The 27,958-nt window shown below is 34.2% G+C and overlaps 1 protein-coding gene across 1 annotated transcript; it reads left to right on the top strand.

Annotated features, from left to right (window-relative positions):
• Positions 1-262: 262 nt before the first annotated feature.
• LOC120134610 lies at positions 263-676 on the top strand. Its single transcript, XM_039151054.1, has one exon. It carries the CDS (start codon positions 263-265, stop codon positions 674-676), a length of 414 nt encoding a protein of 137 aa, XP_039006985.1.
• Positions 677-27,958: the final 27,282 nt, after the last annotated feature.

The following is a 27,958-nucleotide window of genomic DNA, read 5'->3' as shown; positions in this document are numbered from 1 at the left end:
GGATCAGATCGGTGTGATTCTCGTCAAGGTCAGTCTGGTAGAGCTGTTGGATCGTTTGGAGGTTAGTAGCAGTTTCCACTTTGTTCATCTTGTGGTAAGATTCATCCGGGCGAGTGTTGACATACTACTGGAGGTTGTTTCATTATGGTGACAAGGGTCATCGGTTGCGAGATTTCCGAGGAGAGCTGAGCCTAAAGATGGTAAACATGTTCCTGCCAAGGAGGTGGTCAAGTTGGTACGAGTGGTTTGATGGGTCAGGCTCATGGTAGAGGCTGTGGTCGTGCCAGCTAAGACTGGTGGACCTGCTAGAGTGTACGTGATTCGTGAGCCTCAGGATCGTGTTCCGACGGACGTTATCATAGGTACTTTTCTACTGGAGTCTTTTCTTTTGCTTGCCTTGATAGATTCTAGTTCTTCACACTCTTATATCCTTGGAAGTTTGGCTAATCGGTTGAGTGTTCCTGTTTGTGTTAAGAGTGTGGGTTTGGTTGTAACTGGAGCTTTAGGCGAGAGAGCATTTGTGGATTGTGTTAACCATATGTGTCATTTGGTTGTTCAAGGCGAGGTTTTTCCGGTCGATTTGATGGAGTTATCGTTCCATGGTTTTGACGTCATTCTGGGTACAGATTGGTTACGCGATCATCACATACACTTGGATTTTGAGTTATCCAGGTAATTTTGAAGACGACGGACAAATGTAACACCCCATACACGATCCAAGAGTCTGAGCCGGATACTTGAGCGTACATTAGGTTCCAATCGTGTTGGACGGATCATGATCCACTTTACGCACATTTTACGAAGCAAACAAATTAAAATCTATTATTATATTTCACACACAATATTCAATGTAACTAACATGCAATTGAATCTCAATTAAAAATGTAATCATTACATTTAAACATTTAAGGGTATTTCGATCATTTCACAATGTATAATAAATCAACAAGTCAAATTACCCAATTAAGGTTACCACATGTTAAATATTGTTATAAGGAACCATCACGTAAAATTTCATACTAGTCGGACATCAGACAAACACTCAATTAATCATACAAGATTAGGGACCTAAACGTAAACATGAAAAACTTATATACCAAACAATAACATGCAATTGAGGGTTTCATTATGTAATTAAGTGTGTTAAATAAGTGATCACTTAAATCTCATCAAATTTCCAAATTAAGAGTTTAAGTAATTAAACAAATCAATTTCTAGGTTAAATTGAACTCCCATAATCATTCAGGGGTCAAATTAGAATTTAAGAACATTTCAGACTTTTAATGAATGCAATTACACCTTTTTCCATCGAGCAAAACAATAAAGGGATTGATACTTTCTTGAAAGGGATCGACCCTTTTTAACTAGAGATCGATCCTTTTGAAAAGGGATTTGATTCTTTGCAAATCATAAACTTTGGGATCGATCCTTTCTCAAGTGATTGATCATTTTTTTGAAAAACTACAGTTTTATTAAGAACATGCATATTTGGTCAACTAATCACCCCATAAAAGTAATCATGGACTAGGAACATGTTGGATACTATTCAACCACTTCATACATGTCAAAATAATTGTATAACATGCTTTATGACACAAGTAAACATATTAATCAAGGATTTGACACCAAAAGTCAACAATTGCATAAAAGTTCATTTCAACCACAAGTCACCTACTCATTTTTGGCATTTAAGGTTGTTTCATGCAACCTAAGAGTCTAACACGTTTAGTTTACCAAGTTACACTTAATGAAACACTCCAAACACTTTTTTAGGGTCTAAAACATATTTGAGTAATCTCATACTTCAAGCAACAAGTTCCTACTTATAAATCCAAATTCAATGAATCAAACCAACATCAAATCCCAATCGTAAATCCACTTATTACAAACCAAAATCTAGCATTATAAGTCCAACAAAGTGAATAATAGGTCTAAATCCCAAATATTCCCAAATTGCCACACAAAATTTCCGAAAACCACATAAGTATAGCTTTATTCCTTAGCCTTGCTTGATCACACCGATGCCAAGCCCCTCACCTCCAAACTCGACTTTAATCCTCTAAACAATATTAACGAGTGTGAGCTTATAAAGCCCAGTGAACGACTAACATTCAAAGCAATGCACATAACCAAGCTAAAGGTCAATCCTATATGTTAATACGTAACTTGTTCTTTACTCTACACATATATTTCAACATCTAATGCTTGAATGATCAACTAATGTTTTCCAAATCACTTGATTTCCTAATTAAACAAACATCAAGGACCATATAGTTCAAAGGCAATCACAATCACATATGCACTATTACCTTCCTCGGCAAATCACACAATCACACACATTTTCTATTTTAAGATCAATAACTTTTGTTCAAAACACAACTCACTCATTGGATAAACGGACTCCATAAAACTCCCATTTTGCTTACGGATTCACATAGGTCCAAAACCACAAATTATGGACTAAACAGACGCCCAACCTTACCCGTATCTTCTCAGAGCAAAACTCAACGCACCCCGCATAATTCTGAATCACACACAAATACAAAACACACAAATTAGTCTTTCCTAGGACGAATTTCATATCCAAAGGACCTATTAAGAAAAATAGTCAGTTAATCCAATTCACCAAAAGCGGTTGTCAATGATGCATAGTTTTCACATATTTATTCAAATACATTTTGAAACAAACTTGCGGATGGTTGTCATGATCAACCCACATATTTGGACAGTGAGAAAGTTCAGTTCATCCAATTCACATTCAAAATATATATAGATTTTTCACAAACCGTTTCCAAAATCCTATGCATCATTTAGAACACATCACATTCTCATTTCCAACACAAGTGGCATCATATGTAAATCAACATAATTCATATTTCATCATCACAATTAACAAAATAACACAATATATCAGAATTAAAAATGCAACACTACACAAACCTCAACTTTGAATCATGTTCATTTCCTACGAATAAGAGCCACTCACCTTGCTCTCTGAAAAAAGAAAACGCTTCCAAACACTACCTCAACGTTCACCAAACTCAAAGCACCAAGTTTCATCAACTAAAAACACTATAAGAACCTTGCAAAACAAATTAACACATCAAAATTTAATCTAGAACAAAGCAGAACCTCTATTTGTAAAATAGAGCTTAAACATCGAAAACACCTAAAACCTTACCGAAACATCACTCCAGAAGCTTTAAACTAAAACACGAATCTCCGTACTAAAAGCTGATAAACAACACTATAACCAACATCTAACTCAACTAGAATCGCAAAATTAACATCTACAAACCTAATTCTCGAATTCCCAAAAATACCAAAAATCGACATTGTTTTCAAGAAATCAATATCCAAATCATTTGAAATCAAAAAATTGATTTAATATGATTATAATCACTCCAAAAACAACTTAATTTGATTAAGAAAACCTCAAAACCAATTAAAGAAATCAACACATTAATTAGCTCCGAAAATGAATTGAAATCCTAGAAATCCTTTCAATTAAATCAACAATTCAATAGAATCATTAACACTTGCCCTGAAGCTTGAAATAAAACCAAGGAAAAGATCCTTACCTTGTGAAATATATTGAAATTGAGATCACCAATGGAATTCCATTATGATCAAGCTTTAAAAACAAGAATATAAAAGATGAGAAACTTGAGAAATAAATCAAGATTGAGATGAGTAAATCTAGAATCAAGAAGAAAAAGAAAAAGAATTGATCAGCTTGCTTGGGAGAAAACAAGTGAAAATAGAGGAAGTTAAGAGAAGTTACTAAAATATAAAATATTGAGGAAATGAAAAGCACGTGAATGAAAACAAGCAAATGTAATTTAGATTAAAATGAATCTAGATGGAAAAATAGTAAAAAGGGAAAATTAAAACATTTTAATTTAAAAGGAAAACTCTAAACATATGTCTTGGTGTAATTGCTTCATAAAATTTGGACATTGTAAAAATTTACAAAATGATCATCGAATTATAATTTCCAATTCTTATAATTCAGTCACCAAATTATTTAATTAAACTTCTATAATTAAAATTAATCATATAAAATCACTTGAAACTTTTCCAAAATATTTTTAAAACTTAAATATGAATTTTAGAAAATTTTCTTTCTTTTTATCAGAAACCCGGAAAACGACCCGAAACTAACCCTAACCACCAGACCCAACTCTATGATGTTACAACTCTCTCCCCCTAAAAGTAATTTCATCCCCGAAATTACCTTATCTAAACAACTGCAGAAATTGAGCTCTCATTGACTCTTCCGTCTCCTAAGTTGCCTCCTAAGTATTATGGTTATGATACAACACCTTTACCAACGGAACGACCTTGTTCCGAAAAACTTTCACATCCCTGGACAAAATCTTAACAGGTTCTTCCTCGTAAGAAAGATCCTTGCGCACCTCAACCTTATTAAGTGAAACAAAATGAGAATGATCTGACCTATATTTACGCAATATCGACACATGAAACACATCATGAATATGCTTGAGCTCATCTCAAACGATACGCAACTGGCCCAACACGCTCTAACACCTCAAATAGCCCTATAAAACTTGGACTAAGCTTACCCTTACACCCAAAACGTAACACCTTATTCCAAGGCGAAACCTTAAGAAACCCCAAGTCACCCATAATGTACTCAATCTCTCAACGTTTCAAATTGGCATACGACTTTTGTCAATCAAAAGCATCCTCCAACCGATACTTAATCAAATTAACTTTATCATCAGTCTCTTGAATCAATTCCAGACCAAAAACACGTTTCTCACTCAACTCAGTCCAACACGAAGGAGTAAGACACTTACGCCCGTATAACACCTCAAACAGAGCCATCTTAATACTAGCTTGGAAACTGTTATTGTAAAAAAACTCTACAAACAACAAATAACGCTCCCAAGAACCAATAAAATCAATTACGCACACCTGAAGCATATCCTCCAAAACCTGTATCACACGCTCAATTGCCATCTGTCCGGATGAAAAGATATACTCAAACTAAACTTTGAACCCAAAGCTTTATGCAAACTTCGCCAAAACCTCGACGTAAACCGGTGATCACGATCTGAAATGATCGACAAAGGAACTCCATGCAACCACATTATCTCAGCTATGAATAACTCAACTAACCTCTATAACGAACATGTAGTATGAACCAACAAAAAATTCACACTTTTAGTAAACTAATCAACTATCACCCAAATCGAATCCTTCTTCAACGGTGTCAACGATAAACCCATCATAAAATCCATCATAATTTATTCCCATTTCCACTCAGGAATACTAATTTGTTGCAACAACCTGAAGGAAATTAATGCTCGGCTTTAACACGCTGATAAACCAAATATCATCCGACAAACTCAACAATAGCTCTCTTCAACCCAGGCCATCAAAACAACTCACGCAAGTCTCGAAACATCTTCGTATTACCCGGATGCATCGCATCTGGTTCACTATGTGCCTCCACGAGTATCTCACCTACAGATCCTCATCCATTGACACACACAACCTACCTCGAAAGCACAAAACATCTTCAGATTTCAATGAGAAGTCACCCCTAACATCATCTTGCACTAGATGAAAGTTTTCTTCCAATTTTTTGTCATTTGGTTGCAAATCCCGAATACGTTGAGACCACGTAGACTTAACTTGCAACTCAACTACTAACGCTCATCCTCAGCTAAACTTAAACAAACAAGGCACGTAACTCACCCATCGACTTACGACTCAAGGCGTCTACAATCACATTAGCTTACCTAGATGATACTCAATCACACAGTCGTAGTCCTTCAATAACTCAACCCAACGCCTCTTCCTCAAATTCAACTTCTTCTGAGTGAGGAGGTTTTTCAGAATCTTGTGATCACTGTAAAGAATACAGTTCTCACCAAACAAGTAGTGTCACCAAATCTTCAACGCAAACACTATTGCGGCCAACTCCAAATAATGCATAGGATAATTACGTTAGTGCAAATTCAACTGGCTCGATGCATAAGCAACTACCTTTCCATCTTGCATCAACATGCACCCCAGACCCACAATCGACGTATCACTGTAAACCATAAAATTCCTTTCTGACACCGGTTGAACCAACATCGGAGCATCTATCAAAGCTTTATTTAAAAATTCAAAACTATTTTACCTTTCACTCGTCCACTCAAATTTAACATCATTTTGCAACAATTTAGTTAATGGAGCAGCTACCCACAAAAAACCCTTAACAAACCGTCTATAGTACCCCCACTAACCCAAGAAAATTATAAACCTCAACAATACTCCTAGGTAGCTTCCACTTAACTATCAACCCGAATATCCTCGGTGGAAACAACATGACCAAGAAATGCCCTTCACCAACCAAAACTCGCACTTAGAAAACTTAGCATACAACTTCTTTTAACTCAAAACTTGTAAAACAACCTGGAGATACGAATCATGATCCTCCTCAGAAGCTAAGTACACCAAGATATCGTCAATGAAAACCACCAAAAAATGATCAAAATATGGAAGAAACACACTGTTCATCAAGTCCATAAAAGCAGCTGGAGGGTTAGTTAAACCAAACGACATCACCAAGAATTCGTAATCACCATAACACGTCCGAAAAGCTATTTTCATCACATCCGGTTCACTAACCTTTAACTGATAGTACCTAGAACGCAAGTCGATCTTTGAAAACACCTTTTCACCTATAAACTAGTCAAATAAGTCATCGATACTCGATAAAGGATACCGATTCTTGATCATCAACATGTTCAACTGACGATAATCAATACAAATTCGCATTGTACAATCAGTCTTCTTTACAAACAAAACTAGAGCACCCCATGAAGAAACACTCGGACAGATGAAACCTCGATCCAACAACTCTTGCAACTACACTTTCAACTCCTTCAAGTTCTTAGGTGCCATGCGATAGGGCACAATAGACATGGGGTTGAATCAATATAAGTCTCTATACGAAACTCAACCTCACGATCCAGTGGCAAACTTGTAAGCTCTTTTGGAAACATATCTGCAAAATCCCAAACCATACAAATATCATGCACACATAACTGTTGACCACCCGGATTAAGTACATAATCTAAGTACGCCTCATAACCACGACCTGACATCTTACTTGCATCCAAAGTCGACAACATTAGAAAAAATTAAGGTCGCTCACCCAAAACCACTAACTAAACATCTCCCGCCGTCTTTATAATTGCCAGGGACAACTCGAAATCCAAGTGCACATGATGCTCACATAACCAATCCATACCCAGAATGACATCAAAACCATGGAATAATAACTCCATCAAATCAGCCAAAAAAACCTCACCTTGAACAACCAAATGACGCATACAGTACACACGATCCACAAATACTCCCTCGCCTAAAGCTCCAGTTACAACCAAACCCACACTCTTAAAAAAACATGAACACTCAACCGACTAGCCTAACTACCAAGGATCGGAATCTATCAAGGCAAGCAAAGGAAAAGACTCTAGTAGAAAAGTACTCGTGATCATGTCTGTGGAAACACATCGTAAGGCTCACAAACTGCGTAACTATAGCAGGTCCACTAGTCTCAGCTACCATGGCAAGACCAAAACCTCTACCATGAGCCTGACCCATCGGACCACATGTACCAACTAAACCACCTCATTTGGCAGGAACATGAGCATCATCTCTACGCTCAGCTCTCCTCGGACAATCTAACAATCGATGACCCTTGTCGCCAAAACAGAAATAACCTCCAGTAGTACGTCAACATTCTCCCGGATTACTCTTACCACAAGATGAACAAAGTGGAAACGGTTGCCAACTTGAGCGTACAATAGGTTCCAATCGTGTTAGACGGATCATGATCCACTTTACAAACATTTCGCGAAAGCAAAACAAATTAAAATCTTACTATACTTCACACACAATGTTCAATGTAACTAACATGCAATTGAATCTCAATTAAAAATGCAAACATTACATTTAAACATTTAGGGGTATTTTGGTTATTTCACAATGTATAATCAATCAACATGTCAAATCACCCAATTAAGGTTACAACATGTTAAATATTGTCATAAGGAAGCAACACGCAAAATTTCATACCAATCAGAAATCAGACAATCACTTAATTGATCATACAAGATTAGGGACTTAAACGTGAACATGCAAAACTTATGTACCAAACAATAACATGCAATTGAGGGTTCCATTATATAATTAAGTGTGTTTAAGAAGTGATCACTCAAATCTCATCAAATTTCCAAATTAAGAGTTTAAGTAATTAAACAAATCAATTTCTAGGTTAAATTGAACTTACATAATCATTCAGGGGTCAAATTAGAATTTAAGAACATTTCAGACCTTTAATGCATACAATTTCACTTTTTTCCATCGATTAAAACAACGAATGGATCGATCCTTTTTTGAAAAGGGATCGATTCTTAGCAAAACATAAACTTTGGGATTGATCATTTCTCCTAAGGGATCGATCATTTTTCTGAAAAACTATAGTTTTATCAAGAACATGCATATTTGGTCAACTAATCACCTCCATAAAAGTAATCATGGACTAGGAACATGCTTGGACATTATTCAACCACTTCATACATGTCAAAGCAAAGGTATAATATGCTTTATAACACAAGTCAGGATATAATCATATGCAAAATCAGGACGGAGATATAATCCTACGCAAAATCAAGACAGGGACTAAGCCCATGCAGAATCAAGAATGCATCAGTATACATTTTAAATGTGATGCAACATTATTCAGAAGTCAAAATATCACAAATACATATATAAATTCAGTTCACAAACATGCTCATCAATTGCAACACACAGTATAATAGCATAACATACTAAATGTATCGAACAAGTAAGGGGACACACCTATATTGGTTAAATGGAACTAGCTAAGTCCCACGCTTTCAATGATCAGTAGCATTAGGTCCTGCGGAATGAAAACATGTATCTCAAATCGAATGTGTGGAATCGAACTGGGCCAAACGAGATGGTATGAATCTATTGGAGAGCGATACAATAAACAAATTGATCAAACGAGTCAAATTTCAAGCCACGATATTACAGGTCAGATCATATGTTTATATAAATATACGAGTTTAATTCGGATACAAGCTCATATCATACTGTGTCAACCTAGCTGCGCTAAAGGCCAACATATTGCCGTATTCTTGCTACCTTTACTATTATAAAATAATGATAATATATCCATTGGGTTTTAAACCAAATTCTCAATACACGAAATCTATAGGGCACCTTAACCAAAAGAATAAAAGAAATAATAGTATTATAATTATTTTCTTCACTCCCAGTTACAAGTTTCATTGGGCAAAAGTATTCACCAAAGTTAACTTAAAGGAATATGGCAATTGGGGTGGATTACACGTTTCACCAAGCAAATGTATTCACTAAAATTCATTTCTTAGATTAAAGACTGACAATAAAGGTGGTGCTTCCATGATTTAATGATTTTGTTTAGAATCAGAGGCCCACGATAGATGAAATATGGTTATTCATTTAAAAATGGTAGAACAATGACCTGGTAAAGGAAACGAATCATTGCAGCGATACAAGCTAACATGGACAGAACCGAAAAATATTTAATACTTCTTCTCATAACCATTTTTTTAAAACAATTAATTATTATTTAAAGAAACAATTATGACCTTTTATTTTGAAAACATTGGTGATTTTGGATTAATTTGCATTAAATTGATTAAGAGTCGCCATCGACCTTTAAGTTAGGTAGGTCGAATACCTAAAAATGTCTTTTAGAACAAATTTAAGGAAAAGTTATTTTTTAAGACAAAAGTTGGTATGTGTTTACCAAAAAGATCGATGTAACAGGTCCGAGAGTTGGTTACGCGTGGGGAAGGATAGGCACCCTAACAACGCCCAAAATTGGTACTTAGCCGCTTACACATTATCGTAATGGTGGAACTTATGAATTCGCATCGATAATTAAAATATGATCCATTTGTTAAAGTTAATTAATTTACTTTGAATTATTTGTTAGGGAACATTCATTACTTGAAAAGAAATCTCAAGATTAGCGATCCTCCATCAGGAAAGCTATCTCGTCTATTTCTTATCTGTAAAAGAATATTCTCTCCTCGATTTATTAAAAAACACAAGTTGAATATAAATTGAATATCGGCATTTGCATCAAATAAATTACTATATAAAAACACACATTGCATCATTTGAATTAGAACATATTAATTAGTAAAATAAACTCGATTTTATTTCAAGTTCCCATGTCGTTGAAATGTCATATGGATCACACCACTTCGACCAAGTGATGCTTTTCACGCTCATTCTACGCATACGTGTTCTTGAAATTATTCGAATAATATACCAATAGATAATAATACAATAAAATTGGAAATATACAAATAAAATATTTACAGTAAATAACAATCATATTACAAACACTAAAAATAAAATAACAAGCAAAAGGGATTAAAACAGAATAATAAAAAATTTAAAGGACCAAAATATGATTAATAGAAACTTAAGGTACTAAAATAACAAAAATAGAAACTTAAGGTACTAAATAGAAAAAAATAGAAACTTAAGGAACTAAAATAGAAAAAATAAAAACTTAAAGGACTAAAATAGCAAAAAAACATTTAAAAGACTAAAATAAAATTACCAAAAATATGGAGGACTAAACAATAATTAAACCATATGCAAGGCATTGACTAAAATAAAAGATACATAAATATCATGGCCAAATTCTAACATTCACAAAAATACACAAAACACAAAATCAGTGACTAAAATGAAATAATTACAAATATTGCAACCAAAGTCAAACATTTACAATAATAACATAACATATAATAATATGACCATAAAATAAATACAGAAACTTAAGTGCTCAAAACAGAATAAAGTAAGATTTCATTATGACTAAAACATATAAATTACAACTATGAGGGACCTAGGGTGCTATTTACCCTTAGCTAGAAAATACGGAGAAGGTCTCTGTTGAAACGACGTCGTTTCGTTAGGGACATATAAGCCCAAAATGAGCCCTTTTCCTTCTCATTCTCTCATTTTTTTCATTCTGAAAACCAAAGAGAGAGAGAGAACTCTCTCAACTTCCCTCGTTGGAGAGAGAGGCGACGAACGATGGTCGGAGCGACCTCAAACACCCCAGCATCTTCCTCTCATCCTCCTTAACCCAAATCCCTAACCATCTTAGCCTAAAACTCGCTCTAGGCCCGTAGATCTACAAGTTTACCTTTCGAAGTAACGAGACACCTGCGACCTTTGATATTCCCAATGGCTTCCAACCCCGGTAAGAACCTTCTCCCTTTTTGCTCTCTTGGTTGTGTTGTTTTGGGTTTGGATTCTCTATGTTTTCTTTTTATTTTTTTCATTCGAAGGCTTTGGGATAGTTTTTTCTCTCTTAGTTGCTCTGTTTCTTTCTTTTTCCCCGGTTACTCTCTCTATCTAATCCCACTATATTTTTCTCTCTTAAAACCTCCTTCACCGAATGGTTCCTTGATATCTCCTCTTTATCTTCTTTTATTTGCATGCTTGATGGATCTGATAAATCGCTTGGAATTTTGGACTTGATTTGTTTTCCATTTTTATTTTGATTGATGGCATGTTGATTGACTCAATCACTGTAGGATGGAAGCAACAGGCGGGAACAGTTCGTCGGTGATAGTGGAGAATAGGCGACGACATCAGATATCATATCCCTAAGGTTAGGGTTTTAGAAACCCTAGGGGACCGGGTCAGATCCGAATTCGGGTCTGGATCCGGGTCGAATGCTGGGCGGGTCGGATCTGGGTAGGCATGGATCAGGTAGAGTGTTGAGATATTGGGTCATTTGGTTCCAGCTGTTTGGGCTGTTGGTTGGCCTTTGTTGGGCCCTGGGTTAAGCTTGTAATTGGGCTCATGTTTAGGGCTACAAAAATGTAATTTAGTTATTAATAATAAAAGTAATAATAGTAATAATTAATGATATTTTTGTAGACCCGGATAAAAACGAATGTCTACACATCTCTTTCCGGAAAAAAAAAAATAAAAGGGAACATTGACTTACCCGAAGCAAATTGGAACAGAGGAAGGGTGAATCTGAACAAACGGATGATGTGCACTGGCATTTACCACGGTCAAGGCACTTAATCAAATGAGAGTCTTGACTCATGAACAGGTGGTCAAATGGTGACGACCCTCACGGTGAAGGAAAACGTTAGCGAAAAATGTTATCAAAACTAACCAAACTGGGAGAGAAAATGTAGAGAAGAAAAATGCGTTCCCCCTTTCCCGAAAATTGTCCCAGAATTTAAAACTGGTGCCCAAGATAATGAGTAAATTACAGGGCGTGCCCCTATATTTTCTAGAGTCTGCACTCTGGCCTCATAAGATTCATTTCATATTTATTTTGATCTCCATTACTTCAAAATTGATTCCTTATCTTGCAAGTATCCAAATTTCAAGATCATGAATGTATAACTAAGTCATCAAGGTTCACATTAATTTCAATTGAGGCCTTACTAACACGATTTCCACAAACCAAATGAAATTGTCACAAAAACACTAACAAAAATTTGGGATGTGACACCAAAAACTGGTCTAGAATTCTTTTAATAATTGATAATTAGAAAAAAAGTTTGATAATCATTTTGATTTTTTTTAAAATGAAATCAATTTCATTGAATAAATATGATTAAAGTATATTTGCTTTGAAATTTGTTTAAGGATTAAAATGTGATAAATATATAATATGATGACTATATTGAAAAGACGAACTTAGGTGCTCAAGTCAAACCAAGGAAAAAGATAAATGGCTAAGGGCTAGTTAAATCATGCAAGTAGAAAAGATGGAGAATTGATTCATTGATTTTACATCGAAATAATTACGTGCGGCAGCCTTAATATACCGCTAAAAATGTGCTATCGGTTTTGTTATTATTTAAATAATAAAATCGGTAAAAATTACCGAAAATTATTATTTCTACGGTTTTGTTATTTTTTATACCAGTTTCATTATTATTGGGCACTTTACGGAAATGTTAAAAATATTGATGTTTTAGATAGAAATAATAATGTGTTAAGAAGCTAGTTAACAAGATTGGTTAGGAAGTTAGTTAAACTGTTAGAAGCAGTTTAGTTGTTATTCACAGTGTATAAATGCATTAATAGCTTGTACATAGAACACACGCAATAAAGGAAGTATTACTCAATACTGCTCTCTCTCATTTTCTTTGCTCGAAGAGATGTTAAAATGGTATCAGAGGCCATCACCGACGGTTGTTTTCAGTTAATTTCTTACCGGTGAGCTGGTTTAGTTGTTATCTTTTTGTTCTTTGTTTCTGCACAAGCATGGTCCAGCCGGAGACAACTCAGATCGACTACAATCATCCTCTTTATCTTCATCATTCAGATACTCCGGGAACGTTACTCGTTTCTCATCGGCGACTGGTGTGGAAAACTATAATCTATGGAGCATATTTTTGCGCATTGCTCTACTTGCCAAGAACAAGATTGGATTCGTGGATGGCACTTGTTCTCGTGAAGGTATTTCTCCAGATCTTTTGGCACAGTGGGAACGTTGCAATGCCATTGTGCTTTCATGGATCTTGAATACAGTTAGTCAATAACTTTATGCGGGAATAGTTTTTGCTTCAAATGCATTACGTGTTTGGGAAGATCTTAAAGAACGTTTTGACAAGATTGATGGATCACGTGTTTATTTTCTACATCGAGAAATTATTTCTCATTCTCAAGGTACGTCCTCCATTTCAGTGTATTACACACGCTTACGGTTGCTCTGGGATGAATATGATGCTATTGCCCTTTTGCTCTGTACAACTGTGAAGTTTCTCGGCAGAATACAGAACATGTTAATCAACAGTGGCTTTTTCATTTTCTCATGGGATTGAATGATTCCTACTCTATGGTACGCAGTCAAATATTTCTGCTAAAACCTTTACCTTATGTAAATCAAGCATATTCCATGCTTGTTCAAGAGGAAGGTCAACGTCAAAATGCAGGAATATTAGCCAGTGTTTTAGAACCTACTGCATTCTATTCTAGCACTCAGGTCAAAAAACGTTTCAATGGAGTGTACGACTATTGTCACATCAAATGACACAAGAAGGAAACGTGTTACAAGATGGTTGGTTATCCAGCTGATCACAAGTTCACTAAGCGTAAGGGATCTACTGCTAACAATGTTACCTTGGACAATGAAGGAGAATCGACCTCCTCTTTGGCTGAAAATTCTGTTTCTGCTAAGGTTCCTACTTTTACACATGAACAATATCAACAAATTCTTGAGTTGTTAGGGAAAGATCCGCCTGTGCAAGCTGCAACACATATGGCAGGTACTCGTTCTGTTCCCTTGCATCATGACTGGATTCTAATACTGGTGCCACGAATCATATGACCTTTGACATTGAGAAGTTGAGTTCTTATGTTGCTTGCGACTCCTCTTCGTTTGTTCAGCTGTCAAATGGTAAAACCGCCCTTATAGCCCACAACGGAACCTATGACTTTTCTCCTAATCACATATTAACCAATGTTTTACATGTACCAGACTTTCATTACAATTTGTTATCTGTATCCCAATTAACCAAAGAACTTAAGTGTTCATTAACATTTTTTCCATAATTTTGCCTTATACAGGACCTTTGCAGTGGAGAGATGAAGGCAATTGGTAGATCTTATGATGGTCTTTATGTTTAAAGTCATCACTCAGTCCATCGGTTTGTCATTTTGTTTCCTGTAAAAATTCTTGTCTGTCTTCCACTTTGTTAAAATCAGATAATGGTGTACTATGGCATGCACGACTTGACCATACTTCTTTGAGTACCTTGAATAAAATGTCTCAATTACATAGCAGTTTTTCTAATATTGATCATGTTAAAAGTTGTGGTGTTTGTCCACTTGCTAAACAAACTCGTTTACCATTTCCTATAAGTGATTCTCGTGAGTCATCCGCATTCTCTCTTATTCATATTGATCTCTGGGGAGCGTATCGTGTCTCAACTCATAGTGGACATAGATACTTTTTAATTATTGTTGATGACCATACGCGTATGACATGGGTATTTTTCCTTAGACTCAAAAGCGATGCATTTTTCACCCTTAAATAATTTTTTGCTTATGTTGGCAATCATTTTTCTGCTAAAGTCAAAACAGTGAAAAGTGATCATGGTTGGGAATTCTTTAGCAATGAAGGCAACACTTTCTTTTCTTCTCAAGGGATAGTCCACCAAAGTTCTTGTGTTCATACGCCCGACAAAACGAGGTTGCTGAACGAAAACACCAACATCTACTTAATGTTGCTCGTGCTATTAAATTTTAATCCTTTATTCCAACTAAGTTCTGGGGTAAGTGTATTCAAACTGCCTACTACATAATTAACATGTTGTCAACTAAGGTTCTTCAATGAAAACACCATTTCAAATGTTGTATGGGAAGGTACCTAATCTTTCACACCTTAGAGTATTTGGATGTCTTTGTTATGCTACTATCCCTAACAATCATGACAAATTTTCCTTCAGATCAATTCCTTCAGTTTTTATGGGATATTCCTTGGTTCAAAAGGGTTATGTTCTTTTTAGCTTAAGTTCAAAGTCCTTTTTTGTTAATCGGGATGTGGTATTTCATGAATCTATATTTACTTTTCAGTTTCCAGGTAAAAACTCTCATTTGTTTCATATCTCAACCCTGCCTAGTGACCTTTATCGAGAATTTTTGCATATTCCAGTTATGACACCAAATGATTCACGTAATGAGCATTTACCCGTGCATAAGCATTTACCCGTGCATTAACTTAAAAGTGATATCGGAACTAGAAATAATGATAATGAAAATTCTGGTTCAACATGTCCAACCTCTGACAATTTATGTCCTTCATCCTCTCGGTTATCGAGTAAGACAATTGTATCTAGTTCTTCTCCTTTGCGGCGTTCTACTTGAGTCACTAAACCACCTTCCTGGTTATTAACTTTGTTTCCTCCTCAATCCTCTTCTACTTCACTGCAAGCAGGTACACTTTCATCCTTAAATCATACCTCATCTTCTCCTATCTTTACAATCACTACCTTTTGTTGCTTCTTCCTTATCTCTAGTTGAACCTAAAACCTACCATGAGGCAGCTTGTGATGAACGTTGGGTAGAAGCTATTCAACATGAAATTCATGCTCTAGAAGCAAATGGTACTTGGGCAGTGGTTGATCTACCACCAAATAATGACCCATTGGTTGCAAATGGGTATACCGTATCAAGTACAACTTGATCGTTCAGTTGAAATGTTCAAAGCCCGATTAGTTGCTAAGGGTTATAGTCAATGTGAAGGTATTGACTTCCATGACACTTTTTCACCTGTGGTAAAACAAGTTACTGTTCATACTGTCATTGCCATGGCTGCTATGTTTGGTTGGGATCTGTATCAAATGGATGTCAATGCTTTCCTACAAGGAGATCTTCATAAAGAAGTCTACATGATGTTGCCAGATGGTTTTCGTAACCAGGGGGAGTTTAGAGTATGTAGGTTGCTCAAGTCACTATATGGCTTGAAACAGGCGTCTCGTCAATGGAACTTAAAATTGATTGAGGCCCTTACTGCAAGTGGTTATGTGCAAAATCTTTATGAATACTCGTTGTTCACAAAACGAGAAGGTGAAAAGTTGGTAATAATGTTGATCTATGTGGATGATCTCTTGATTACAGGCAATGATAGAAGAGTTAAAAAACATCCTTCACAGGAATTTTAAGATGAAAGATTTGGGGTAGCTCAAGTATTTCTTAGGCATTAAAGTTGTACGAAATGCAGAAGGAATTGTTCTAAGCTAACGGAAATATGCCTTGGAACTCATTGCAGATTTTGGTCTAGGGAATACACGTAGTGTGTCTACTCCTCTTGAATAGAATAAAAAACTCACATCATCTGAGTATGATATGTACATTAAGCATCGATCTGATGAGCTCTTAGAAGATAATGGAATGTATCAAAGGCTGATTGGAAGGCTCCTTTACTTAACACATACTCGCCCGGACATAATGTATGTTGTTCAGCTTCTAAGTCAGTTCATGCAAACTCCAAAGAAAGTTCATTATGAAGAAGTTATGCGTGTTGTGAGGTATATATGAAAAAGTCCAGGTGAAGGTATTATATTTTCAAGCAAAAGTATACCTAACTTGGTAGCATTTTGCGATTCTAACTGGGCTGCTTGTCTAATGTCAAGGCGTTATGTTATTGGTTATTGCGTTAAGTTGGGAGATTCTCTTGTTTACTGGAAGTCTAAGAAGCAGAATACCATCTCACGATCATCGACTGAGGCTGAATACAGGTGTATGACATCTACAGTAGCGGAATTAGTTTGGTTGAGGGGATTAACTAAGGAACTATGAATTGAGCACCACGAGCCAACAACGTTGTACTGTGATAATCAGGCTGCACTCCACATTGCAATAAATCCAGTATACCGTGAGAGAACGAAGCATATAGAAATCGACTGTCACTTTGTGCATGAACAGATACAAAAGGGAGTTGTTTGTACCAAGCATGTCTTAACTAAAGAACAGCAGGCTGATATCTTTACAAAAGGCTTAAGAACAAACCATCATGAGCGTTTGAAGATCAAGTTGGGAATGAAAGACATGAGTCATTCTCCAACTTGAAAGGGAGTGTTAAGAAGCTAGTTAACAAGATTGGTTAGGAAGTTAGTTAAACTGTTAGAAGCATTTTAGTTGTTATTAAAAGTGTATAAATGCATTAATAGCTTGTACATAGAACACACGCAATAAAGGAAGTATTACTCAATACTGCTCTCTCATTTTCTTTGCTCAAAGAGATGTTAACATAATGTTTTAGGTAATTTTTTTACTGGTTTTGTTATTTAAATAATAACAAAACCGGTAACACCTATTTTTAGTTGTTTATTAAAAGTGCCGCACTGTAGAACTTCCCATTGTACATTTCCTTATCACTTACTCATAGTTTAGTCTTAATTTATATTATTCCTTAAATTGTGTAAATAGAAAACCCAATTGAAATGATTTGCTCTCATAAAGCTCACGTGATGAAGGTATCTTCAATCTTGAGAAACCACCATTAAAAGGAAATCTTGAAACCTTAAAAGTGCAACTTAAAATTTTTATTTTAGGGATTGAGTCAATTTAGCTATTCAATATTCCAATTGAATACATATTTTGGAGAATAAGTAGATGCATCTCGACGCTCTATGGAGAAATAGTACATTAAATGGGTGGGGCATCTCAGCGTTACTTATATGTAACAGAGACATCTTGATTGTCTTAGCCATATAATATAGAGATGATGGAAAAATCTTTTTAGTTAGAATGTAGCAAAGGCAACTCAACGCTCTTGGTCAGAGAGAAGGCATCTTGGAGGCGCATTGTAGAATAAACGAAGACATCTTAACATCATATGCACGTAGTAAAGATATTAACATTCTTGCAGAGACAATGAGAGAAGATCCCCTTGTAGAATACCTGTCGTAATTATTTTCAATTCGTTAAAAATGATTAATTTAAAAATAATTATTACTATACCAATTCTTAAACGGAGGGAGTAAAATTTTGATGTTTGTGTGCATTAGAAATGCTTTAGTACTACACAATATGTTAGAAGGAAATTTTCCTTGGTTCCAGTTTTAATAAATAGTCTAGAGGGGCATTATGCAGCTCTGCCTATCATCATAGGCCAAACATCGATTATCAAGGTTTGATTCCTTGCAAGTCCTAGATAGTTCCCTCATTACACCTATGTTGGCCCTTTTTGAAGCTACCTCAAGTGCTATAGTAACATCACGGTGATGAACATCTATGGAAATAACATCTACTAAAGTGTGATTCCTTTTAATGCATTTCACATCAGTAGTTTAGCACCAGATGTTAGTAGGCTTGTCTCGTACATCTTATATGAGAGATCATTTTGGTGCCCATATCTTTGCACAAATTTCTTTAACGTTTCTTTCTAATTACTTCATCCATCGTTTCTTTGAAGTGTAAACATCGTTCAATACTTCAACTCATCTTCTTATGATATTCATAGTAGTTGGTAGAGCTCTATCGAGAGTCATGCCTCATAGGAGGAAGGGGTTTTAGAATGTCATAGTCCCTAATTTGGTGGAAGATTTTGGACAATGATACTTTGAGGCGACATGATCACTATTTTACTCCTCTATTCTTGCTCTCTTGGTTCCACACACATTTTAAATATTGTCCCCTTATGGTCAGGCTCTTAGGGAGAACTCTGCCACTAGAAATACTCAGACGAACAACAGCCTGCTCTACCTGATCCATCTCTTCGGCGTTAGAGGCACTTTCTTCTTTTTCCTCTCACTGCCTACTTTCTTGACATTAGAAGATCAACAACTCTCGAATTTTTTTTAGATTAACTCTTGTTGTTGTTGGTTTTATTGCTGCAACTGCAGTTAGGCTGTCTAGGAGGCTTATAACTACGTATACAGACTTCGTAAGTTGTCAACTTGTAGAATATTTCGGTCGTTGAAGTACACAAACTGTCGGTACTACTACTACTACTAGGGGTATTGTTGATCACTTTGATCATAAGAACCCTGGTAGACGTCAGGTAATGCATGGCTTGCTTTTGTTGGCTGAAAAAATCGGAGGCCTCGGGGAGATTTTTGAAAGAAGATAGAACGTTGGGTTGGTTATTTTGTTCTTAGGGCTCAACTCGACTGTCGGTAGAAAAGGAATCTAGGCTTAAAGCATCAATTGTTGATAAGAAAAATGCGATTATAGTGGTGTTTGACGGTTATCCATTCTATTTTAACAAAGATTCACAGTCGACGATTCTCTGAAAAAGATAAAAAGTAGATGATCTGAAAATGATGAATAGTGAGAGAAGTTGAGAGAGAAAGAGAGAGTATTCAATTCGATTTTTCATATATGTGGGTCTGTCAGTTATCATGTGAAAGGATTATATCTATCAAAAGTATATGAAACATCAAATTTTTTAAAAACTTCGAAAGTCTTGATAGATGGAGAACTACAACAAAATTATAGTTTGTGAACGATATTCGAATGAGGTACAACTAACATAAAAACCAAAATTATCATTTTACATTTCTTCCATTTTCAAGTACTAAAATATAATTTTCGTGAAACTTTAAATGAACTAAATCAATATAGAAAATTTAATATTTTTTTATTTTTTTAAGTTCAAGAAACAAATTAAATCATATAAAAAATGACAAAACCCTTATCAATATATTGTAAACACTAGTTAGAGAAGGGTTAGTTTCATACTTAACCCTTGTACTTTAATAAATATTCTAATGTGGCACTTTTACGTTAAAAATATCTATTTTAGTAGTTGAAGCTTTATTCTATATATATTATTGTAATATTTATCCTTAACAAGGTTACGAAGATACCACGTGGCATGATGCCACCTTTTAGTCCAAACATATATTTTTTATTTTTTTTATTTTTAAATTTTATATATGAAAATATCTAATGTGTTTAGGGTTGTTCATTCGATTAATTTGGTGACCGAACCGATCGAACTATCATTAACCGAATTAATCGAATTTTTTTTCTTTAACCGTTAACCGAACCAAACTTTTTTTCGAAAATATTAACCGAACCGAATAAAGTTCGGTTAATTCGGTTAATTTTCGAATTAACCGAATTTTTTTAGAATTTTGAATTTATATAAAAATTAAATATTTTTAATTCAAAAAAAACATTTTATAATTAATTTAAATAATATATAATTATAAAATAAAAATTTTATATAAAATTTTTAATTAATTAATATTGATTTAAGTTTAAAAGTTATTGGATCTTAAATTATTAATTGGGTTTTAAATGGTTTGGGCTTAGCCCATATGTTATATTTAATATATTTAATATTTTTTTAATTAAAAAAACAATTTACAATTAATTTAAATAATATATAATTATAAAATAAAAAATTTATATAATTTTTTAATTAATTAATATTGATTTAGGTTTAAAAGTTATTGAATCTTAAATTATTAATTGAGTTTTAAATGGTTTGGGCTAAGCCCATATGTTATATATAATATATTTAAAATTTAAAATTTAATTTCGGTTAATTCGGTTAATTAACCAATTTCAAACCGAATTAACCGTTAACCGAATTCTAAAAATTTTCTTAACCGTTAACCGACCGAACTAATTCGGTGGTCGACCGAATTAACCGAACTAATTCGATTCGGTCGGTTAACCGAACTAATTCGGTTCGATCGGTTAACCGAATTAGTTCGAAAATTTGAACACCCCTAAATGTGTTAATGGTTAATTTACAATACTATATTAGTTTCACTTGAACTTTGATACATGGGAATTTCATTTTTGTGGTTTACATTATTTAGTAATTTAATTTTGAGTTTAACTTTCATGAAAAGGTGCAAGAAAAAGGTGAGAGGGGAAGGTTCCTTATCAATGGGGGACCATTGGCAGTTTGTTTTGGCCAAGGCTAGAGCGAACGAAAAAGTAAAAGACAAACAAATTTATGATTAATATTTGAATTCTGAATAATTTTCTTCTTTTATATTTATGATTATTTAAAATACAAGTCATTATTTCATTCCTAACTATATCAAATATTTATTATACATGATGATAGGAAAACTTTGCATAGTATAATATATAAATTATTCTAATATTATACAAACCAATCGATCTTAGTGGTTAAAAGACTTATTATTATTTGAAATCCTATATTCGAGCACCACATATATCAAGAGTATGAGCGTTCATTGTCAAATATTTGAGAGTCTTTGAAGTGATACTACTTTGTATTCACCTCAAATTTATCAAAAAAATCATTCTAATAATTATTTACTCATAAATGAAATATCCAAATAATTTGAATGGTCAAATTTTTAAACAAAAGATACTATTTCAATCAATCAAGTTAGTATTTATTCGACCATGGACGAATGCAAGATTTTGTGATTCTACTTCAAGTTTGCGCGTAAGATGTAACACCCATCTCACGTATACACTTTCATACACGAGATATGATGTCACATCACTTTAATAAAAAATTTTCATTTGAAAACCCGTAAAATTTTGTTTCAATTTGATTAACCACAAAATAGAATATTTCAAAAGTAACATACTTAAATCTTCACTTAATTACATTACAAAATGTTTACCATTGTTTAATTACATGCCAACTAAGTTCTTAAATTGAATAAGATTGTCCTACCGTTGCCAATGAGAGTCAACCTTAACTAATGATACTCACTGCTACTGCTGCACTCCTTACTTAATTATTCTCCGTTTTTACCTACACGTGGAAACAACATCATAAGTATTTACTTAGTGAGTCATAATATTTTAAAATAACCTTTGTGTATACATAAGTATGTTCTTTTTATTTACTTTGTACTAAATCGTATATTCCTTAAGGATTCTATGATCCTCCTCATCTAAATGTATTCCATTCACACTTATCTTAAGTATTTTACTATGCCTAGCATACCTATCTTCCTCTATATTTTTCTTCTCCATTTATCTTTTTAGTCCTAAACCTTTATTTTCATTGATAGCATCCCATTATGCTTATAATACACCATTATACCATTTCCACTATGATATCCTTTCATGCTTTTATACACTATTTTACATTTCATTTATGGCATTCTTCCATACCAATTATGTATGGTTATACATTATATATATATATTATCCCTTCTCACAATACATTAAAATTCCTTTTTTCTCTTACTAAACAGTGTTTAAGCCTTTATCTAACTGGCATAATTGACACATTTCTTTCAATTGCACAGTTAGACCATTATTCTTTTACTCAACGATACTTAATCATTCATCTAACTGGCATAATTGACACTTTTCTTTCAATTGCACAGCTAGGCCATCACATCTTTTATTTTGGAATAGTTTCTATTCTAATACTTATGTTTAATATCAATTAACTCTCTTTTAATTTATTATAAACCTTATACATTAGCACCCTTAGTGCTCACATGGTAATTTATCAACTTTTTATTTATGTTCATTTATTAAGATGCACATGTAGTGCTTATACCGTTATTCCTCAATCATTTCTATAATCTATGTGGTTGACATACCCATTACCAATATAAAGATCCATTTCCTTATTATGTAGTTCTTATGTGTATACCCTTATGTTTCCCATATGGAAATTCATACTACACAAATAGTATAAATTTCTTGTCCTTTAGCACCCAAAATGTCCAAGATAGAAATTCATACACTTAGTATGATTTCTTAACATTTTAGCGTGTGATACGCCCTATCTGAAATTCATACACTTAGTATGATTTCTTAACATTTTAGTGTACGAAACGCCCTATTTGAAATTCATACACTTAGTATGATTTCTTAACATTTTAGCGTACGAAACGCCCTATCTGAAATTCATACAGTTAGTATGATTTCTTAACATTTTAGCGTACGAAGCGCCCTATCTGAATTCATACAGTTAGTATGATTCTAACATTTTACGGTACGAACGCCCTATCTGAAATTCATACACTAGTATGATTTCTTACATTTTAGCGTATGAAACGCCTATCTGAAATTCATACAGTTAGTATGATTTCTTAACATTTTAGCGTACAAAACGCCCTATCTAAAATTCATACACTTAGTATGATTTCTTAACATTTTAGCGTACGAACGCCCTATCTGAAATTCATACACTTAGTATGATTTCTTAACATTTTAGCGTACGAAACGCCCTAACTGAAGTTCATACATTTAGTACGATTTCTTAACAATTTAGCGTACAAAATGCCCTATCTGAAATTCATAAACTTAATATGATTTCTTAACATTTTAGCGTATGAAACGCCCTATCTGAAATTCATACATTTAGTATGATTTCTTAACAATTTAGCGTATGAAATGCCTTATCTGAAATTCATAAACTTAGTCTGATTTCTTAACATTTTAGTGTACAAAACGCCCTATCTGAAATTCATACATTTAGTATGATTTCTTAACTTAGTATGATTTCTTAACATTTTAGTGTACAAAACGCCCTATCTGAAATTCATACACTTAGTATGATTTCTTAACATTTTAGCGTACGGAACGCCCTATCTAAAATTCGTACATTTAGTATGATTTCTTAACATTTTTAGCATACAAAACGCCCTATCTGAAATTCATACACTTAGTATGATTTCTTATATTTTGCACACTTAGTGTCCTTTGAAAATCACCAATTTACATTAATAAGTCATACAAGTAGGTCTATCATAACATCTACGTACATATTTAAATGTACTCACCTGGCTCGCCTTGCTTAGATATCCAAAATGAGAAGATAATTATTCCGGAACTTGGCCCTTGCCTTTGTAGCTTGTTTTCGATCTATTCCACATTCATTAAAGACATGCATAATATCAATTGTTAGTACGTTTCCTAACAATTATAACTTAACATTAATCAAAATATTTATTATTAACTTTCTACCACATTATCAGCCCCAACTTAACATTTTTGGTCCTTTGGTATCGATACCCCTTCTAGGGTATCGATATTTCCCTATTAGGGTATCGATACCCCCTTAATGTATCAATACCGAAATTAGCTTCAATAGAGCATGGTATCGATACCCTCACCATGGTATCGATACTCCTATGCTATGGTACCGATACCCCCTCTAGGTATCGATACCCAATTTAGATTCGATATTTTTACTGGTATCGATACCCTTACCATGGTATCGATACCCCATTGCTTAGGTACCGATATTGGTTAAATCAATATCAATACCTCATATATAATTTAGCCTAATTCTTGCCTAGGCTATCGATACTGTTTTATGGGGTACCGATACCGCTATCCAGATTTTTCCAGTTTTCAGCTCAAAAATCACCCAAATGGGGTCAAATTTCTTTATATTTACCCCATTCAATACTATTAAACTCTTCCTTAACTATCTATACTAACATTCATTCAATTAGTCTATTAAAACATCTAAAATCTTCCAAGAACAATAAATTCTAAAAATCAAACCATTTTTCCTAATGTTTTATCAATCTAATCCAATGCTTCTAATCTCTTATAAACCTCTTTGACAAGTCAAATTTACCAATAAACATCCATAAACACTCTTATATTAACATCTCATTTAAAAAACCATTTTATAAAATCCCCTCTATTTCTTCCCTTTCTTAGCTTTAATCTCATTTAATGATTCCTTAAGCTTCTATATTACTTAAGGTTGTAAAAGAAACCCATAATCAACTAGAAAAACTAATCAATTGAAACTTACCTTTGGGAGCTATGGAGGAAGCTTATCACGTGAAGGAAGAAGATGAAGAAAGAGCTTTTGGTTGATATCCACTTTCCCCTTTCCCCTACCTTTTATGTTTTATAAAATAAGGATTTTAAATTCATTTTTATTTAAAGGACTAAAATGCCCTCTATACCATCCCTTGTTACAATTTATTCTAATTCAGTAATCCAAATTATTCTCATCTTTATCATTTAGTCTAATAAATCCTCTAAATTTTTAAATTCTTTCAATAAAGTCCTTAATTCAAAATTTGGGGTATTACATAAGATATCCAATATTTGTTGTTCGTACGACGGTATCCACAACACCTTTTCGGACTCCGTAGCAAGAAATGATATATTTTGTTAAAGACAATCTTTCGCGTAAATTGCTTTGAATGGGTAAATCGATCATTTGTCCTGGGGGATCCGACATTAATCTGCGCGTACATTCCCAAAATGATCGTGTTTTTCCAAAATCAAACTTTATTGTTCATCATCTTGGACTAGCCATCCCTTAGAAGGTATTGTTAAAAGATCATCAATTCCTAAGGAAATAGATGTAGCAGTGGCTTGCTGGAAACCATAGTTTTTGCTTGATCCAGTATGTGGGATATGTGCCATTCTGAAGTGATCTATTAATAAACTAATAAGTTGTTTAATGGCAGTTACATCTATCACTTTATTATGAAATACCAGATTGGCCTATTCTGCCAAAAGTATACCCTTATTCCGCTGAGTGGACTTCGTCAATGGGTTTGAGTCAATGATTGGAAAACTATTTTCTCGATCTTGATTTTCGTAGAAAGTCGGGTCAGGAACTAGGGTCCTAATTGAATCGAAGAGACCTGAATTCGTACTGGTAACATAGAATTATTTTAGCTTATATACCATATGATTAGGTATCGTATGAGTAGGCCCGAAAAAACCTTGTATAGCTTCTTGATTTCTCGGTAAAGAGAAATATGACCAACAGTGGTTCGAATGTATATACAAATTTTTTTTAAAACTTCTTACTATTAGATAATGTCTATAAATTACATGATAGGTACCCAAAGATTCATAGTGAACTTCGATGGGATCTTTTTTTGAAGAAATAACACATAGATCTAATCGCTACGGGAGCAAAAAATGACTATCTAAATTGATTTTTTTCTTCCTATAAGCTCCAATTGCATCATAGGAATTAAAAAAGGCTCCCTTGTATACTTATAGTTATTATCATCAATTCTTTCATTTTGATAGTTTTTTCGATTCTATGGATTATACCTATTCGCATAAATACCTCGATGATTCCCGCTCGTTAATACATAGAGCCCAATAAGCATATCTTGAGTCGGTACAGAAATGGGATCCCCAATGCCTGGAGACAAGAGATTCATATGAGAAAACATAAGTAAACGAGCCTCTGCTTGCACCTCTAAAGATAAAGGTACATGAACAACCATTTGATCCTCATTAAAGTCTACATTGAATCCCTTAAAACTAATGGATGTAAACAAATCGCGCGTCCTTCCATTAAAATAGGTTGGAATGACTGTATACCTAATTTATGCAGAGTAGGTGCTCTATTCAGCAATACATGATATCCCCGCATAACTTCTTACATTATTTCCCATAGAATCGACCTTTTTTTCCTGAATTTTACTCTTAGCAACTCCTATGCTTGGAGCAAGATGTTGTCTAATTAGACTATGAATTAAAAATGTCTAGAAAAGTTATATTGCTATTTCGCGAGGCAATCCCAATGATGTAATGAAAGCGAGGGGCCAACAACAATGACAGAACGTTCAGAATAATCGACTCGTTTGCCAAGCAAAGTTTCACGAAATCTTCCCTCTTTGCCTTCAATTACATCTAACAACGACTTGTAAACCTTATTATGATTGTCCCTCATTGGTTGTCCGCAAATTCCATTATCAAGAAGTGTATACATGGCTTCTTGTACCAATTTTTCTTGACACATTAATAATTCCCCTGGAGTAGATCTACTTGTTGTTAATAGATCCGTAAAAGTATTATTTCTATAGATAACTCTTCTATAGAGTTCATTAATATCCGAACTCATTAGTTTACCCCCATCTATCTGAATGATCGGTCTCAACTCGGGAGGAAGAATCGGTAATAGACATAAAACCATCTATTCTGGTTATATATTTGTTCGAATAAAATGCTTAGCCAATTCCATGCGTCTAACCAAAAAAATCATTTCTTCTTCTTCTGATTTTTCAATCTTCTCATTCATTAACCGTGAGGCTTTCTTCTCGTAATTATTTCCATTCTACTATCGAATAATCGATAAGAATTCACAAAGCTAGGTCGACTAATTGTTCTCGAATAACACCTGCTCTAGTAGAAATTTCACAATTTCGAAATGTATCGAAACCCTGGGTAGCAAAAAAAATTGGGATACTGCATTTCCAAGATTGAATTTCATAGTCGAATGAACCTCATAATTGTAAGAAAGTAGGCTTTTTAGCGATGGGCCTAGCAAAAGAAAAACTAGGATAGGCCCTATGAAATCCCCCCTCAAAATCAGATTGAGAGTTTCCTCTCATCCGACTCAAGTAGTTACACCAAATAAACAAATAAAGATAAAGTCGCTTTCAAATTCTAGAATTTCCCCTCCCTCCCAAAAAGAAAAAGGTATACTCTTTACTAGTTCCCA

Source organism: Hibiscus syriacus, unplaced genomic scaffold (genome assembly GCF_006381635.1).
Source record: "Hibiscus syriacus cultivar Baekdansim isolate YM2019G1 unplaced genomic scaffold, ASM638163v2 tig00001818_pilon, whole genome shotgun sequence".
In the NCBI taxonomy this organism is placed as follows: Eukaryota; Viridiplantae; Streptophyta; class Magnoliopsida; order Malvales; family Malvaceae; genus Hibiscus; species Hibiscus syriacus.
This window is presented reverse-complemented; position numbering and strand designations above follow the sequence as displayed.